We start from the raw sequence: 19,334 nt of genomic DNA on the forward strand, positions 1-19,334 counted from the left end.
TCTGGAGGATGAGGAGGACGGAATCATGCAGGGGAGTCTTCAGAAGGAATGGTCTTTTGACTGCTCCTGCTGTACACATCCAAGAAAGCCTGATATTTACATTCAAGAACTATCACTACTTCGAAGAGAAAACAGTAAGTAATTACAATACGAGGGCAATTGCACTAAAATATCCAAGACACAGATTAAGCCTCACTGAAAAGGGACCTGAATATAGATATATTCGTTATTACAATAAGATAGCTCACAAACTAAGAGGAGAATGGACTCTACAACAGTTCAAGAAATTCATCTTCAAACTCCTACTTGAAATCGAACCCTACAGTGTGGAAGACTTTATGGAACACAGACTATAAAGCAGAAAATGACCCTGTTTCACTTCAAGTGTTCAATGTCATGTGTACACTTTACCTGAAATAAAGCACATTATTTATTTATTTATTTATTTAAATTTTTTAGTGATGTATCATAAAGAAAATTACAAATTATATCGAAACAAGTAAGATTTCATGAAGAATTATTCAAAACAGATTTGCATTTTTCGATAGATCATACAGGATGTAAGGGAAAAAATAAACAAAATTGAAGTCTTTTGAAGGCCTCGAGTCAACATATTTTTAAATTGCAACCATATTTTTGTCAAGACATGATGAATCTACAAAATGAAGGTAATAATATAGATACATACTCGGATACATATGATTGATTGGTAATTCCCGAAAGCTATGATGAACAGCGGACACTATGATGGACGCATGATGAAAGGAGAAAGACAAAAGTTAATTCAAGTATTTTCGCATGAAGTTTTATTATTCAAAATAAATGATGATTCTTATAATTAACAAATCAGGTGCAATTAAAATTTTTGTTTTGGTTTATTGATTAAACTTCTACTATCCAAAATGAATAGGTACATAGATAAAATGTATCTATATACAGGATATCTGTAAACAAATGCGAAGGACTAAGGGCGATGATTCCTTAATGAAAATAAGCGGGGCTAGTTCCTATAAATTTTTTTCCATATAGACAGCTCTTCCAAGATGCAGCCTTGGAAGGCGATGACGAGTCTACAGTTTTTAATTTTTTTTTACAGGTTCTGAAAAACACTGAGTCATAAAACTATACATATTATGAAGCACTGAGTAGATTGATACCAGTTTCAACTTCGGCAAGCTCTAAGTTTAGGCGGTAACTTGCTATCGATTTTCTTAATGTGTCTCTCCCTTAAATTCAAAAATTTCTGTGAAAATGTTGAAATTTGAGTTATTATGCTATTGTTATAGAAGTATACGAAACTATCAGGTCGGGGGATCCAAGGTTTCGGGCCGATTCACATGAAAAAAAAACATAATAAAATGAATTTCGTGAATACCGAGGCTGAAAACCACTATTCTCCGCTATAAAAATTTAATATTATTCCAATAATATACCGAGTTAATTAATGCTACGTTGCTATTACTATAAGGCCCGGATGTTCAGTTCAGGATAAGGCCGAGATTTAAGATGATCCTAGATTAACCTGACAGAACTGAACTGAAATGTCAAAATCAATTTAGGTATTTAGGATAAACTTTAATCCCGAACTGAACAACTGGGCCTATTCATGTAGAGTTTGGATTTTGCGAGAATCTACTGCTTTTTCTTCAAAACAACAACTGCGCTGAAGGAAATGTGATTGACTGTTATCTATATCATTTACATCATTATTTGCCGAACTTCAAAGTTCTGAATGAATTAAAATCTAAACTTGAAAATATACGAGATAATTTTCGCAAGAATTTCAATGAAATCTGAAAATTTTCATCATTCTGGAGCATTCTGGACATCAATAATTCTCGAATCATCCATGCAATAAATTCAATTTTATCCAATATAACACGCAAAACGAAATGTTATTCGAACTCGGCATCTTGAGCAATTCGTTCCTTAAAAGCCCGAATCAGGTAGAAAATTTTGAACCCTTCATATCAGCGTTAACACGTGTTTTGCAGTAAACAGATGCCGATTTCGTTTTCAACGGGCCATGTAACTAGGGTCGGCGTTGGGTGAAAGGATGAACGGTTCTTACAACAAGAAGAATTTGAATTTTCATATGACGGTGAGGGCATTCGTTTTAAAATTTTCAGAGTACAAGAAGTATACAGGGTGTTTCACGAGTAAACAGACAAATGAAAACCGTGAATAGAGGGCATTGAGCTGAGTTCAGAATTATACCATATACAAGGTGTTCCAAAACTAGTGAATCAAACGTCACACCACGATAGAGTAAACCAAATATTATCGAATGACACCAACATTAGTTCGACGAAAATGTACCGTTTCCAAAATAATCAGAATTTTATTAAAATACATAAAGTTGCCGATTTTCGAACTATTTTTTTTAATAACAGGGCCAGTTTGTGAAAAATGATATCGATTTTAAATTATATTGAAGTAATATTATTGTTTCATCTCCCCTAATTGAAATTATTTTAAGTAGTTAATCGATAACCATAACCTAAGTAAATGTAAATTAAAACAATTGTTTTTTCTACATGATTTTTAATACTCAGAATAAACAGGGGTGATAATATGGGAGAAAAACGCTATCCTCAATCACAAATTGGCCTTGTGATTGAAAAAATAGTTCGAAAATCAGCAACTTTAGGTTAGATTTTCTCAGAAACGGTACATTTTCGCTCAACTAATGTTGGTGTCATTCGATAGTATTTGATCTACTCTACGTGGTGTGACGTTTGATTTAATAGTTTTGGGGCACAGTATATATAAGTTTCTTCGGGGTTTTTTTAAATTTCTCGAATTTCCGTTTGGCTATAACTCCTGATATTCTCGATCGAGTCGACTGAAAATTTATATTTAGCCTTGAGTTGTTAATTTCATTGAAACAGAGCATTAAAATTCGAAAAAAATCAGGACCGGGCTCAGTGAGGCTTTACTTCACTTCAAACTCATAAAAACACCGTGTATGTAGTTTTTTAATCATAATTTTAACTTTTTTGTTATCTGCATTATTATTGTCTCAAAATGAATTGATTTTTGGGTTGTCCCACCTGTTTATCATGTTCTAGAAATAATTGTTTTGGCCAGACGCCTCTAAGGAATAGAGCACTTCATGAAAATGTATTTAGAAATTCTTAATTGAATTTTTTTTTCAAAGAATATTCTGTTGAATGTGTTCAACAATTATACCATATTCGGTCCATACTCTTTCACAAGGATAAAATGTTTCAAAATTGATAATATCCAAATATGGATGGAAAAACTACGCTATCTCGAAACTAAAATTTAAAACTTGATATTCAGAATGAATCTATTTTTCTATGGACAACTAGTTGTGTGAATAAAAACAAAAAAAGAAATCGCGGGGTGTCAGATCTGGAGATCTAGCAGTCCAATATTGTGGTCCTACCCTTCTAATAAAATGACCTGAAATACTGATAAATACTTTTGCTGGTGCATGAATATCATCAATGTTTCAATAACAAATTGTAATAAGACCAGAACAATCCATAGATTTCCATAGATCCAATAATGACTATAACGGAATCAGTGAAGAATTCGAAAGTGCATTTATCACACTTATTCGAAGTGCCAATCATTACCTTCACTAGAAGACCAAATGAGGTGAAAATCAGTTCGGAAAATTACTTCAGTTCCACGTTGTACATAAAAAGCGATTCATTCGGAAGATATCGAATTATAATTATTATTTTCATGATCATGATAGCGTAGTTTTTTCTATTTTTGTTCATTATCAATAATAAAGCTTATTATCACTGTTAATGACTTATCTGAATAACCAGATATGCTATAAATATCAAAAACAAATGCAAGACATATATTGAGAACGAAAAAATTCAGTTTAACATTTCCAATTCCATTTTTAGATTTCCTCAGTTGATTGGCGATCATATTCATCCCATTAATTAATGTGAAGTAAAAGTCAATATGCAGCGCTATTTTTTCCAGACATTTCACGATCAAACAATTATTCATTAAAAATAATCTGAAAAGGCATACCAAAGTTTCATTGATTTTGAGAAAATCAATGAAGATACCTGAAAAATTCAAAATTATGACGAGAAAAACTACAAACAGAGTGTTTTGCATGAGTTTAAATTTGAATATATCCTCAATGAGTCCGGTCCTGTGTTCGTCAACTTTTAATGTTCTGTTTTATTGAAACTTAGAAGTTTAAGCGGATAATGAATTTTTAGCCGAATCCAACTAAAGTATTTGGAGTTATGGCCGAACAAAAATTAGGGAAATTTGAATAAACTCCTCTCTATATCGGAAACGGAATGCCTAAGACACACATATGAGGTGTTTTTGAACTAAGCTCAATGCCCTCTATTCACGGTTTTCGTTTGTCCGTTTACTTGTGAAAAACCCTGTGTACTGAAAAATTTCAAAAGACTCCTCGAGCAATTAAGAAATGCCATTAAATCAAGGAGTTTCTTTTGAACCGCTATGATGAAAAATGTCAATATCCAGTTATTATTATTATTTGGGGTGATTCATCGAAAATCCCCAATATCTCGAAAATCAAGGCACTTTTACAAAACGTAAAATATATCTATCTGAACCGCCATAGAGTCGTCTACCCGCAGGCTCTATATTATCCATTCATTACGCCACACCCTGTGTAATTATTATTATTATATCAATGTTTTGAAAATAAACAAACATGAATACGAGCCAGTTGTTTTGTTTGAAGGTGAAGCTCCTCTTGCTTCAAACTTCTTCCAATTATTTTGACTACCATTCATGCAAGATGATTTTTGTTGAAGAATTCAACATTCTTGTAATTATCCGTTCATTTCTTCAAGAGATGCTCATTCCCTACCACCTTTGAGTATTCAACTCAATGCTAACACTACATCGAATGCATTTCATCTTCGGGTTGATTTTTTTGAATTCTACAACTGATGTAACGTCTTCAACCTTCAGCCAAAGAAGATAAACAACAGTAACTTTCCTCAAGCTACTGAACACTTGTATTTTCCATGTAAATAAATAGATTTGGTAAGTCTTCAATCAGTTTGTATAAACGTCAATTATGTTCGTTACATATTTTCGACTTAATATTTTCCGAAGTGATGTGACATCATCGAGATAGAATAGAGAGGAGACGAGACGAGATTCAATAGTGCTAGAAAAAAACGGTACCACTAGGCGTGGCTAAGTCTGGGACCAATATGGCGGATTGGACAGGGTTGGATTAAGTAAACTTTCAAGGAGATGTATAGGTATATTCTTGAAAGTGAGCACCCAAACAAAGTTTTTACTCGGTTTTTGAGAAATCTGAATAAAATGTGACAATTTTTACTAGTTTATACCCAGATGAACAAAAGGGAAATAATATAGATTTGTGAAAGTAAATGATTTATTGGCCTTTAAACAAAATAATTTTTTTATTATTGTGCCTCATACAAATTTTTTCATTTCGCTTTCTTTTCATTAAATATGTCATTCCTACATTAATATATTTATAAACAGCTCTTTTAATTAATAAATATCTGTGCCCATCAAGTACAGATTGGTTTAAACTATGTACAACTAAATCTAAGAATTCATTTGTATTGGTGAATTCTCTGAGTGTTCTATTGGTCAAAACATCCAAATAACATCTTTAGATGGATATTGTGAGTAATTTTCTTTTCCTGGGAGAATTCTCTATAAGACAGCTCATCTGATTTGAAATTCTTGGTAAATCGTCAGTCTTTTGTGGACTAGTTTCAGAAGTTGGTAGAGCAGATTTATTTACTACTGCGTCAATAATCTCCGTTTGGTGTGAAATCACAATATCAGAAAGAATTCTTATTTTTGGTGGTTGAACTGCTTCCTCCTATAATGGAAAGAAATTTAAGTATATTCCTATACAAAAGCTAGTACCTATATATAGTCTTTACAAAATAAGGTAAAATTCCTCATTTTCCTTGGTTTCAGGCTTCAGGAAAAATTAAAATTTAACAACAACAAATTACTTTCTCAAAATCAATCATCATGTAAACGTGTAGGTATTTTTCTTACCTACCTCATATATTGAGGGAACCGCATTTCGTTGCAAACGAACTAAGCTTTGTGATGCTCAAAACATTCTGCTGCAAAATGTTTGGAACAAAACACCTCATAATTCGAAGATTGCCAGATTCCTTGGTTAACAAATTTCACCCAAGATATACCTACACGTCTTAGTGGGTCTTTAGGAAATCTGTTAAAATAAAGTTAATCGAATATCAAATATTTTCTTCAGACGATAATAATATACCTTACTATCAGATTATCAAGATAGAAATGGAAGAATTACGAATACGGATCTGTTTATTACTCATTCTCACCTATGAAATGTGATTCCTGTGATTTTCTTTTTATCTACCTCGTCTCTGCTGGAACAACTGCGTAGAGCACATGACAACATTTTATTGTCCAATATAAATCGGGAAAATGAACGCAATTTTGTAAATGTGACCAGAATTGAACTCTAAAAAACGCAAAACTGACAGAAAATTCATGAATGTCAGAGTCTCGTACCAATATGGCGGATCTGATACCATTTTAGTCGAATGATGACTTCTCTCTATTATTCTATCTCGATGTGTGACATTGTGATGAAATACGTAATTACTGAGAGTCTCACGTAGAACGGACTACGTAGCATTTATTTAAAACTCAAAAATGTTTTGACAAGCGTCTTAACCCAACATTTTCGTACCATATAGAGTGAAAGGTATTCAATTTCCATGGCCAATCCTGTGCTAAAATGAAAGTGAATGAAGTATAGAAGCTGAAAGTAAAACGTATATCTTTGTTGATTCATTCGGGAAAAACATTTCAATGGAGTTCCTCATGTCGTGAATATAATGCCCAAAATTTAGATAACTATTTCATACCAGAACAAATTCGGTAAAATTGTCTTTGGAATTAATCTCATATGTAACGAAAAATTTCATTGTCATGTATCATTCATTTTAGGACCTATACGGTATTAAACTCCCCTATCGGACGAAGTATCGTAGACATAGCATACTTATTCAAAACTGTTGATATTCATGAAGAAAAGATAATAATTTCTGTCCAAATTCATTTACTCCGAATCCTTATCAATCAATTATTAGCGTATGAAATTTATTAATATCAGTATCGTTCTCGAACTATTTAAAAGTTTCAGTATGTGTGAATGAATCGGAAGAGCAGCTGTATATGAGTAGAATTCAAGGTGCCCTACTTTCTGTCCTCCTGAAATCTGACAACGTTGCGGGAGGTGAGAGCGCACTACTAATAAGAAATATATGCGGAGGTAGTAAGGTCTGATTCGTTTAAAGAAAAATTTTTCAATGAAAATCTTTTCCCCTCTTTAGGTACCCCTGTTATTTACCTTCCCCTCTACATATATAAGCAAAAATTATTCCAATTAAAAAACTCCTTCACCCGGAGGTCAGGTCGCCCAATGAACTTAACGGAGGTAACAACGAACAACGGGTTCATATATATATATATATATATATATATATATATATATATATATATATATAATATATATATATATATATATATATATATATATATATATATATATATATATATATATATATATATATATATATATATATATATATATATATATATATATATATATATATTAGGCTTCAGGGACCAACATATCAAAAAATCGTTTTGAGGTCACAACGCACCCCCTTTATGTACTGAACAATCTTTTAGTTCGAGTGTATATCACTGGCGCTAGTGTGCTGAGCTGTATATCGGAGAATTGCTCTGAAAGACTCTTTGTTATTTCAAATGGAACGCTCTTTATTATTTTCTTGAATCAGATTTCTCAATGATTTTGAGGAATCCTTTGCTCAGAAACATCTCTTTTATTATCGATTATGTTTAAATATTGGATTTTCCCGAAAATTTGAAGAGCTTGTACCATCCCTCTGGTATAAATATTTCAGTGATGTATCATAAAGAAAATTACCAATTATATCGAAACAAGTAAGATTTTATGAAGAATTCGCCAAAACAGATTTGCATTTTTCGATTGATCATACAGGGTGTAGGGGAAAAAATAAACAATATTGAAGTCTTTGGAAGGCCTCGAGTCAACATATTTTGAAATTGCAACCATATTTTTGTCAAGATATAATGAATCTTCAAAATGAAGTTAATAATATAGATACATACTCGGATACATATGATTGAGATGCAGATGATTGATTAACTTCTACTATCTAAAATAAAAAGGTACATAGATAAAATATAGCTATATACAGCATATCTGTAAACAAATGCGAAGGAATAAGGGAGATGATTCCTTAATGAAAATAAGCGGGGGTATTTCCTGTAAATTTTCCAAATCGACAGCCCTTCCAAGATACAGCCTTTGGAAGGCGATGACGAGTTTACAGTTTTTAATTTTTTTTACAGGTTCTAAAAAACACTGAGTCATAAAACTATACATATTATGAAGCACTGAGTAGATTGTTACCAGTTTCAACTCCGGCAAGCTCGTAGTTCAGGCGGTAAATTGCTATCGATTTTTTCAATGTGTCTCTCCCATAAATTCAAAAATTTCTGTGAAAATGTTGAAATTTGAGTTATTATGCTATTGTCATAGAAGTATACGAAACTAGCAGGTCGGGGGATCCAAGATTTCGGGCCGATTCACCTCAAAAAAACATAATAAAATGAATTTCGTGAATACCTACCGAGGCTGAAAACCACTATTCTCCGCTATAAAAAATTAGTATTATTCCAATAATATACCGACTTAATGAATGCTACGTTGCTATTACTATAAGGCCCGGTTGTTCAGTTCAGGATGAGGCCGAGATTTAAGATGATCCTAGATTGATCTGACAGAACTGAACTAAAATGTCAAAATCAATCTAGGATAAACTTTAATCCCGAACTGAACAACTGCTATACATGTAGAGTTTCGGATTTTGCGAGAATCTACTACTTTTTCTTCAAAACAACAACTGCGCTGAAGGAAATGTGATTGACTGTTAGCGACACATAATATCAACCATCTAAATTCTTTAGTCTATACAATTTTTTTTGAACTCTCATTATACTATGTAGCAGTCTGATACTGAAATCCGTCATTTGACAAAATGAGTTGTCAGTTCATAGACTGACCAACATTTTCGAAAGCTATTGACTTAGTAATTAAATCGTTCTATAATTGGTCCTAAATTGACAGTCGTATTGTGAAAAACAATATGCAGCGGATTATCTAAACACGAAATAAATTCTGAAATGTTTCGGATCATAAGGTTAATTGAATAAGTATCTTGTTCGTATCATTTGTTGAACTTCATTATTCTAAATATTCTTCAATGAATGAAAATATAATATCTACACACATAATTTTTTGATTTATTCGTCATCAAATCATTAAATAAATCGTTTCTCGAAAAGTTTCGAGTCTGAGGCAAATATAATATTGAATTATTTACATCATTATTTGTCGAACTTCAAAGTTCTGAATGAATTAAAATCTAAACTTGACAATATACGAGACAGTTTTCGCAAGAGTTTCAATGAAATCTGAAAATTTTCATCATTCTGGAGCATTCTGGACATCAATAATTCTCGAATCATCCATGGCATAAATTCAATTTTATGCAATATAACACGCAAAACGAAATGTTACTCGAACTCATCTTGAGCAGTTCTTTCCTAAAAAGCTCGAATCAGGTAGAAAAGTTTGAACCCTTCGTATCAGCATTAACACGTGTTTTGCAGTAAACAGATGCCGATTTCATTTTCAACGGGCAATGTAACCAGGGTCGGGGGGATGAACCAGAGTCTCTGGATGAACGTTTCTCACAACAAGAAGAATTTGAATTTTCATATGAGGGTGAGGGCATTTGTTTCAAAATTTTCAGAGTACAAGGAGTATACAGGGTGTTTCACGAGTAAACAGACAAATGAAAACCGTGAATAGAGGGCATTGCGCTGAGTTCAAAATCACCCCATATACAGGGTGTCCCAAAACTAGTGAATCAAACGTCACACCACGATAGAGTAAACCAAATATTATCGAATCCCACTAACATTAGTTCAACGAAAACGTACCGTTTCCAAAATAATCAGAGTTTTATTAAAATACCTAAAGTTTCCGATTTTCGAACTATTTTTCTTAATAACAGGGCCAGTTTGTGAAGAAGGATATCAATTTTAAATTATATTGAACTAAGATTATTGTTTTATCTCTCCTAATTGAAATTATTTTAAGTAGTTAATCGATAACCATAACCTAAGTCTCGACCTAAGTTGATGTTAATTGAAACAATTGTTTTTTCTACATGATTTTTAATACTCAGATAAAACAGGGGTGATAATATGGGAGAAAAACGCTCTCCTTAATCACAAATTTGCCTTGTAGTTGAAAAAATAGTTCGCAAATCAGCAACTTTAGGTTAGGTTTTCTCAGAAACCGTACATTTTCGCTCAACTAATGTTGGTGTCATTCGATAGTATTTGATCTACTCTATCGTGGTGTGACGTTTGTTTCGATAGTTTTGGGGCACCCTATATATAGGTTTCTTCAGTGTTTTTTGAAATTTCTTGAATTTCCGTTCGGCTATAACTCCTGAAATTCTCTATCAAGTCGACTGAAAATTTAAATTTAGCCTTGAGTTGTTAATTTCATTGAAACAGAGCATTTAAATTTGACAAAAATCAGGACCGGGCTTAGTGAGGCTTTACTTAACTTCAAACTCATAAAAACACCGTGTATGTAGTTTTTTAATAATAATTAAAACTTTTTTGTTATCTGCATTATTATTGTTTCAAAATGAATTGATTTTTGGGTTGCCCCACCTGTTGATCATGTTCTAGAAAAAATTGTTTTGGTCAGACGCCTCTAAGGAATAGAGCACTTCATGAAAAATAGAAATTTTTAATTGATTTTTTTCAAAGAAATGAAATGAATGTGTTCAACAATTATACCATATTCGGTCTTCAAAATAGTCTTACACAATGATGAAATGTTTCAAAATTGATAATGCACAAATATGGATGGAAGAACTACGCTATCTTGAAACTAAATATTAAAACTTGATCTTCAGAATTAATCTATTTTTCTATGGACAACTAGTTGTGTGAATGAAAACAAAGAAAGAAATCGCGAGGTGTCAGATCTGGAGATCTAGCAGTCCAATGTTGGGGTCCTACCCTTCAAATGAAATGACCTGAAATACTGATAAATACTTTTGCTGGTGCATGAATATCATCAATGTTTCAATAACAAATAAGACCAGACCAATCCATAGATTTCCATAGATCCAATAATGAATATAACGGAATAAGTGAAAAATTCGAAAGTGCATTTATCATACTTATTCGAAGTGCCAATCATTACCTTCACTAAAAGACCAAATGAGGTGAAAATCAATTCGGAAAATTACTTCAGGTCCACGTTGTCTATAAAAAGCGATTCATTCGGAAGATATCAAGTTATAATTATTATTTTCATGATAGCGTAGTTTTTTATTGCTCTTTTTGTTCATTATCAATAATAAAGCTTATTATCACTGTGAATGATTTATCTGAATAACCAGATATGCTAAAATATTAAAAACGAAAAAATTCAGTTGAACATTTTCAATTCCATTTTAGATTTCCACATCTGATTGGCGATCATATTCATACCATTAATTATTGTGAAGTTAAAGTCAATATGCAGCGCTGTTTTTTCTAGAGGCATTTCACCACCAAATAATTATTCATTAAAAATTATCCACTGATAAAGCATACCAAAATTTCATTGATTTTGAGAAAATCTATGCAGATACCTGAAAAATTCAAAATTATGACGAAAAAAACTACAAACAGAGTGTTTTGCATGAGTTTAAGTTTGAATATAGCCTCAATGAGTCCGGTCCTGTGTTCGTCAACTTTTAATGTTCCGTTTTATTGAAACTTACAAGCTCAAGCGGATAATGAGTTTTTAGCCGAATACAACTGAATTATTTGGAGTTATAGCTGAACGAAAATTCGGGAAATTTGAATAAACTCCTCTGTATATCGGAAACGGAATGCACAAGACACACATATGAGGTGTTTTTGAACTCAGCTCAATGCCCTCTATTCACGGTTTTCGTTTGTCCGTTTACTTGTGAAACACCCTGTGTACTGAAAAATCGCAAAAGACACCTCGAGCAATTAAGAAATGCCATTAAATCGAGGAGTTTCTTTTGATCCGCTATGATGGAAAATGTCAATATCCAGATATTATTATTATTTATATAATAATATCTCGAAAACCAAGGCTCTTTTACCAAACGTAAAATATATTTATCTGAACCGCCATAGAGTCCTCTACCCGCAGGATCCATATTATCCATTCATTACGCTACACCCAGTATAATTATTATCATTATATCAATGTATTGAAAATAAACAGACATGAATACAAGCCAGTTGTTTTGTGAGGTGAAGCCCCTCTTGCTTCAAACTTCTTTTAATTATTTTGACTACTAATCACGCAAGATGATTTTTGTTGAAGAATTCAACATTCTTGTAATTATCCGTTCATTTCTTCAAGAGATACCCATTCCCTACCACCTTTGATTATTCAATTCAATGCTAACACTGCATCAAATGCATTTCATCTTCGGGTTGATTTTTTTGAATTCTACAACTGATGTAACGTCTTCAACCGCCAGCCAAAGAAGATAAACAACAGTAACTCTCCTCAAGCTACTGATCACTTGTATTTTCCATATAAATAAATAGATTTGGTATGTCTTCAATCAGTTTGTATAAACGTCAATTATGTTCGTTACATATTTTCGACTCAATATTTTCCGAAGTGATTTGACATTGTGATGAAATACGTAATTACTGAGAGACTCACGTAGAACGGACTACGTAGCACTGATTTTAAACTCAAGAATGTTTCGACAAGCGTCTTAACCCAACATTTTCGTACCCATAGATTAAAAAAACAGGAGATAGAGCATTTCGACAAAAACGCATTCACAAAATACTGCCATAAATATGAATTTGGATTCTTCGGGTGGGGGAACTGGACAGGGGCTGATTCAGAACTACTTGCACTGAATATTTCAGATAGTCGGCAATAATTTTATATCGAATGGAAAATAAGTATGTTTTAATGCAAAGATTTGGAGTATTTTTTTTATGACAACTATTCAAAGGGATATAGAACTAGTAATACCAAAACACCTTGTGTGAAAAATAATTTATTTTGAATACAATATAACCATATACTAAACTGTAAACCTTAACTAAATAATAATGTTACTTTAAAGCAAATTGTTTGAGGTCATTGCCATATTTATGTTTTTTATGCATGCAGCTGTCTTCAAAGAAATTTTTCATAAGGTATTTGCCTCGGCATTTCAAGCTTTCATTTTCAATTTTTCCTCCCAATGAATAGACAACGGCTTGTAGGGTAGCAAATTATTTCTTGAAGTACTGACGACACACTCGTCGTCTCAAATCGGTTTCGACTTCAATAAGCTGTTTTTCAATTTCTGTTCTCCGCGTGTTTATTCCTGCAAAAATTTTTCTACTGAAATTTCACTTCGAAATATCCTGATAACAGACATTTTCATTCAATAACTCATAAAAATAATGGGAATATCCGAGCTCCATTTGAATGGTCATAATATTGTGTTCATAATTACAGTAGTAGCATAATTTTTTCATTGCCATTGAAATACATTTTACAAATGAAGAAAACTTTTTTGATTATCAAAAAATGTTCAACGCCGTGTGCCTCAAAACATGACCTTTACTCATTTTTATGGATTTTCATTCCTAAGATGAGTTCTATTAACCATAGTAGTTTACAGAATTTTTTGTACTACCCTGGGTGGGTATGTAACTTACTTGTTTTATTCTTGAACTACAAGACACTTTCATTTCTGCAAAAACTGAACTGGCATTCATCTTTGATGATTTTGTTCCCATTTTCCTTCCATTTTCTTCAAAAACTCCAGTACTGATGACAGACACAGTATTGGCTATAATTAAAGTATTGTTAAAGCAATTAAAATCTCGTTCTACTGTTCATCTTGAAACCAGGAAAGATGTTTGTATAAAAAAGCTTGATTTATTATAGGAGAAAGAGAATCTACCAAATTTCAAGTTCACCTCAAAACTAGAAGTTGTCAGAAATCACTTGAAAAATTCCAAACAAAGTGATATTCAGACAAGAAAGCGAGTTAAAAAAGTGGTAATGTACCTATCTTACCTCACTCGGGATGGCATCTTTTTCAAATTAACAGTAAAAGTCGATTTCTCTCATTATACTGAAGTCTGGAGTGTAAATTATAAGAGAAGTGTAAATTGTTTTCAAGACCCGCAGTCTGGTCTGGTCGTCTGGTTTTATTTCTTGGAAAACTAAAATTTAAATCAATTATTTTAATGTACAAACTCAACATTTCAATGTAAGCACAAATCATTAGATCGTATTCAAATTCAAAGAGAATTCGACCCTGGCGTCCCCTAAATCCCTCCCCTGATTTCATAAAGTCGTGTACTCAAACAAGAATAAAATATCAAAAACTTACCGGAATGGGTGAATCGCTTTCCTCTTCCATGTATAAATGCACTTTTATTTCAAACACACTTTTTTACGGCACATCGTTGCATATTTTCCAAAATATTACGACGTGAATGATTGAAATAATATTTTGACAATTACAAATACACACGCCGTCTTAGAAATTTTGAAGCGATCAGAAGGGGAATACAAGCGAAAATTCATTTCATTGGTGGTTGCATGGAGTGGGAATTATTGGAAAAATGAACAGTCTGGAAAATAGCTTATGTTCCATCTATTTAATCTATGTTCGTACCATACAGAGTGAAAGGTATCCAATTTCCATGGCCAATCCAGTGCTAAAATGAAAGTGAATGAAGTATAGAAGCTGAAAGTAAAACCTATATCTTTATTGATTCATTCAGGAAAAACATTTATATGGAGTTCCTAATGTCGTGAATATAATGCCCAAAAATTAGACTACTATTTCATACCAGAACAAATTCGGTAAAATTGTCTTTTGAATTAATCCTATATGTCACGAAAAATTTCATTTTCATGCATCATTCATTTTGGGACCTATATGGTATTAAACTCCCCTATCGGACGAAGTATCGTAGACATAAGCATATTTATTCAAAACTGTCCAAATTCATTTACACCGAGATCACGAACCTTATCAATCAATTATCAGCGTATGAAGTTTATTAATATTATCTAGTATCGTTCTCGAACTATTTACAGGTTTCAATATGTGTGAATGAATCGGAAGAGCAGCTGTATTCTATATATGAGTAGAATTCGAGCTGTCTTACTTTGTGTCCTCCTAAAATCTGACAACGTTGCGGGAGGTGAGAGCGCACTACTAATAAGAAATATATGCGGAGGTTGTAAGGTCTGATTCGTTTGAAGAAAAATTTTTCGATAAAAATCTTTTCCCCTCTTTAGGTACCCCTGCTATTTACCTTCCCCTCTACATATATAAACAAAAATTATTCCAATTATATAACTCCTTCACTCGGAGGTCAGGTCGCCCAATGAACTTAACGGAGGTAACAACGCACTACGGGTTCATATATATATATATATATATATATATATATATATATATATATATATATATATATATATATATATATATATATATATATATATATATATATATATATATATATATATATATATATATATATATATATATATTTTTTTTTTTTCCATCACCGTTTACCGGGTAATCATGCAGCTGCCGGACTTGGTTGTCAAGGCAGTCGCAACGCTATTGACCTTGCAAACACTTTCTCACGATACGGACGGTGTTCAAAAGTACTTGCTTCTGTGCCCGTGAAATTATGGTCTGATCCAGGCCCAGCTTTCGCGTATTTTCGATAAGGTGTTTTTCCACCAAACCATTAGTCGATATGATCAGTGGTAAGATACTTATGCCCTTTAAGTTATGTAAAGCGCGAAGCTGAAATGCTAGATCGTTGTATTTGCTGATCTTTTCCGAGTATGCTCTGGGAATATTGTCGTCCGCCGGGATAGTCACGTCAAGGAGGACACAAGTTTTCTGCTCCAGATCAAACAATGCGATATCGGGCCGGTTGTGTGCCACTCCACCATCTGTTATCAGTGTGGCATCCCAATATAATTTGTAGCGGCTGCTTTCCAGGAGTGTTTTTGGTTGATATCGGTAGTGTTCCTCTTCACTGCAAAGCAAGCCTAATTTGAGAGCCAAGTGTTGATGATATATCTTGGCCATCGCATTGTGTCTGTCCAGATAGTCCCTGGGGGCCATAACCGAACATGATGACGTCAAGTGCTGAATAGACTCAGGAGCTTGGAAGCACCTTCTGCATCGGTAGAGGGGATATCTTGTTTGGCTATATGTTTCAGGTACATTCTAGTAGGCATTACCTGGTTGTATTGCTATCAGCCTCCCCTCTGTTTCCGGTAAAAGGTATCCAGCACGTAAGTATGACAGTGATTCGACTTTATTAACATGTCCACTTTCTAGGAGAGAAGCATATCTACCATGAAGAGCCTTGGACTTCCATTCTTCGATCAACTCATCACTCGAGCGCCCGGAAACCCGATCAGCCCGATTAGACAGTCCAAGAGCCGAATAGTTTTCGTCAGCTCGGCAGATAGCCTGCACAAGTGGTGAGTCACTTTCATGAAAATAACCCCTTAAGAAATCAATATGTTTGTCATGTGCAGCCTCCAGGTTAAGTAATCCTCTTCCTCCCTGTTGTCTCTTAAGATATAGTCTGATGTTAGATGAATGCGGATGGTGGACTCCATATCTCGTGAGCGTAGCTCTCACCGCTCTATCCATCTCGCGGAGCTCTGTTCTCGACCAGGTCAGCACACCAAACGAGTACATCATACTAGGAATCGCCCAGATGTTAATAGCGGTAAAGAATGCTTTGGAATTGAGTCCTGTCTTCATCAGGAGTCTTAGTCTGGCATAAAGTTTATCCTTAAACATCTTTTTCATCTCCGATGTTCTAATCTCCAAAGCTTGGCTGATTCCCAAATACTTGTAGGTGCCATCATCGTCTAGAGCCGGTATTGTGACATTATTCATTAGGGTCTGGTGTTGAGTTTCTTGAATTTTTCCCCTTTTTACCTCCAGCACTGCACACTTTTCGATTCCCAATTGCATATTTATTGATTCGCTGAATGCTGCTACAATCTCAAGTAATCTTCTCAGTTGTTCCATACTTGCGGCGTATATTTTCAGGTCATCCATGTACAGATTATGATTAGTTTTTATGTTCTGTTGTTTGTCTATGATATAGCCGTACTTTGTATTATTGAGCAGCATGCTCAGGGGGTTCAGTGCGAGGCAAAACCAGACAGGGCTGAGCGAATCACCCTGGAATATACCCCGTTGAATTCGGATCTCGTCTGACGTCCCCAAAAGATCCCCCGCTCGTATCTGAAGTGATGTTCTCCATGTCTTCATTAAACTCTCCAAAGCAGTTATGATGTTATCTGCTATTCCGTGCATCCTCAGCACCCTCAGCAGCCAAGAATGTGGGATGGAGTCAAATGCCTTCCTATAATCCACCCATGCCACAGATATATTTCTTAGCTTTTTGCGGGCCTGCTTGGTCAGGATATAATCGACCACTAAGAGTTCCTTACTTCCTTTTGTCTTCAAAAGGCATCCGCTTTGCTCCTCAGCCATCAAGTTATTCTGCCTGAGGTGGTCGCCTATATATTTAGCTAGAATTGATGTAAAGATTTTATATACGGAGGGTAAGCATGTGATAGGCCTGTAATTTTCAGGGTTGCTACTGTCTCCCTTTTTCTTTATCAGATGCGTTATCCCTTTCGTAAAGAAGTCAGGTATGCCAGAGGGATCCGAGAGTGCCGCCTGGAAGATTTCCGCCAATGGTCCGTGGACACTTGAGAGGTGCTTCCACCAGTAATTGTGGAGTCCGTCCGCACCAGGAGCTGCCCAGTTGTTCAGACCTTTCAGGGCTTCAGTTATGTCTGCCGCTTCTTAGGTCCTGCATTTGTGCTCGTGGGATTGTCTCCTGTGCCTCTTCTATCCAGTACGCTTGATCGTCGTAGGTAACGTTTTCGGACCAGATCTTACTCCAATACTGGTGGGCGGTTTTAGAGTCGAGATGGCCCTCCACATGTTCTTTTTCCTGTTCGAGGTTCCGGAAGAACTGTTTTTGGTTCTTGAAAAAAAGTCTGTTGTTGTTATGTCGCTTTACCTTCTCATTGTAGCGAATACGAAGCCCTAACACTTTTATTTTTTGTTTCATAGTGTCACACCTAAGCGAGATCTTTTCCCCGAACATGGGATCCCGTCGTTTAATACGGAATTCAGAGGCCACCTTTCGGACCGCTTTGACCACTCTAGTTGACGGTGCGGGGTTGCTCAGGTAAGTATGGATAATACCAATTTTTTTCCTTAACCTTGTTATCTCCCTTTGCAGCCGGGCTTTCCAAGGGGGGATTGAGGACTCCATCGTATGATGATGGGCATTACGTTGTTGGAGCTTTTGTCCATTCTTCTCGCATATAGTGGCGGCTCCGGCATATACTACGCTTACCACCTGCTCCAATGTTTTCACATTATTCAGATGTTTCGGGAGAGTTGTGTTCAGCGATTGAAGACTTTCAAGGACCGCTTTCGAGTAATCGAGCTTAGGTATTCTTGGTCTACATTCTGGCGTCATTCCCGAGTAGCTCATCAGATTACGTAGAAACGCTCTCTCCACCTCATCATTCTGCCCCCTGTTCTCAAAAAGACCACTCCTTCTCACCCGTACCGACGACCTACGAGCCTCGACTGGCTGTTCAACAGTGAGCTGAATAGTCGGAAAGCAAGTATTCTCGATTCTATCAAGTTCGGCCTGAGACAGCTTCTGGTTAGCAAGAATCCATCTCACACGATTCGAGAGCAGCTGGACGTTGGCTGGTCTGGTCGGGTACATATCCCTCCAAGTTTCCAGTAGAAGCTGTCTATATGTCCTGTCAGACTGTGCAGCAAGATACTGAGCAATATAATGTGCGCGCATTAATAAATAATTCTCATCTAAAGTCCATCGCGTTCGCCCATCCCGCTGTGGCACAATAGCGGAGCGAGCTCGTGGCTCGCTCAAACTAATTGAGCTATCCCTTCGCTGGGTTGCAGGAATTAGCCTTGCGGTTCCTTCTCGGAGGGGTGCGCCGCTCGCTCCACACAAACCTCCTACAGGCCAATCATCCTGACGGTTCCGAAGAGAGCCGACCCGAGACTCCCTACCGCCCTGGTGTCTACTTCTCGTTATAGGGGCTGAAT

General features: G+C 35.0%; 1 protein-coding gene across 1 annotated transcript; it reads right to left on the reverse strand.

Moving 5' to 3' along the window:
- Window positions 1–18,021: 18,021 nt before the first annotated feature.
- On the reverse strand, window positions 18,022–19,071 carry LOC123317634. The gene has a single exon (XM_044904238.1). The coding sequence runs from the start codon at window positions 19,069–19,071 to the stop codon at window positions 18,022–18,024; it is 1,050 nt and encodes a 349-aa protein (XP_044760173.1).
- Between the last annotated feature and the right edge of the window lie 263 nt (window positions 19,072–19,334).

This window comes from Coccinella septempunctata, chromosome 7 (assembly GCF_907165205.1).
Source record: "Coccinella septempunctata chromosome 7, icCocSept1.1, whole genome shotgun sequence".
NCBI lineage: Eukaryota > Metazoa > Arthropoda > Insecta > Coleoptera > Coccinellidae > Coccinella > Coccinella septempunctata.

Excerpts from the sequence above, each read along its gene's own strand:
- LOC123317634 (XM_044904238.1), bottom strand. The coding sequence starts at position 19,071 with ATGCGCGCACATTATATTGCTCAGTATCTTGCTGCACAGTCTGACAGG.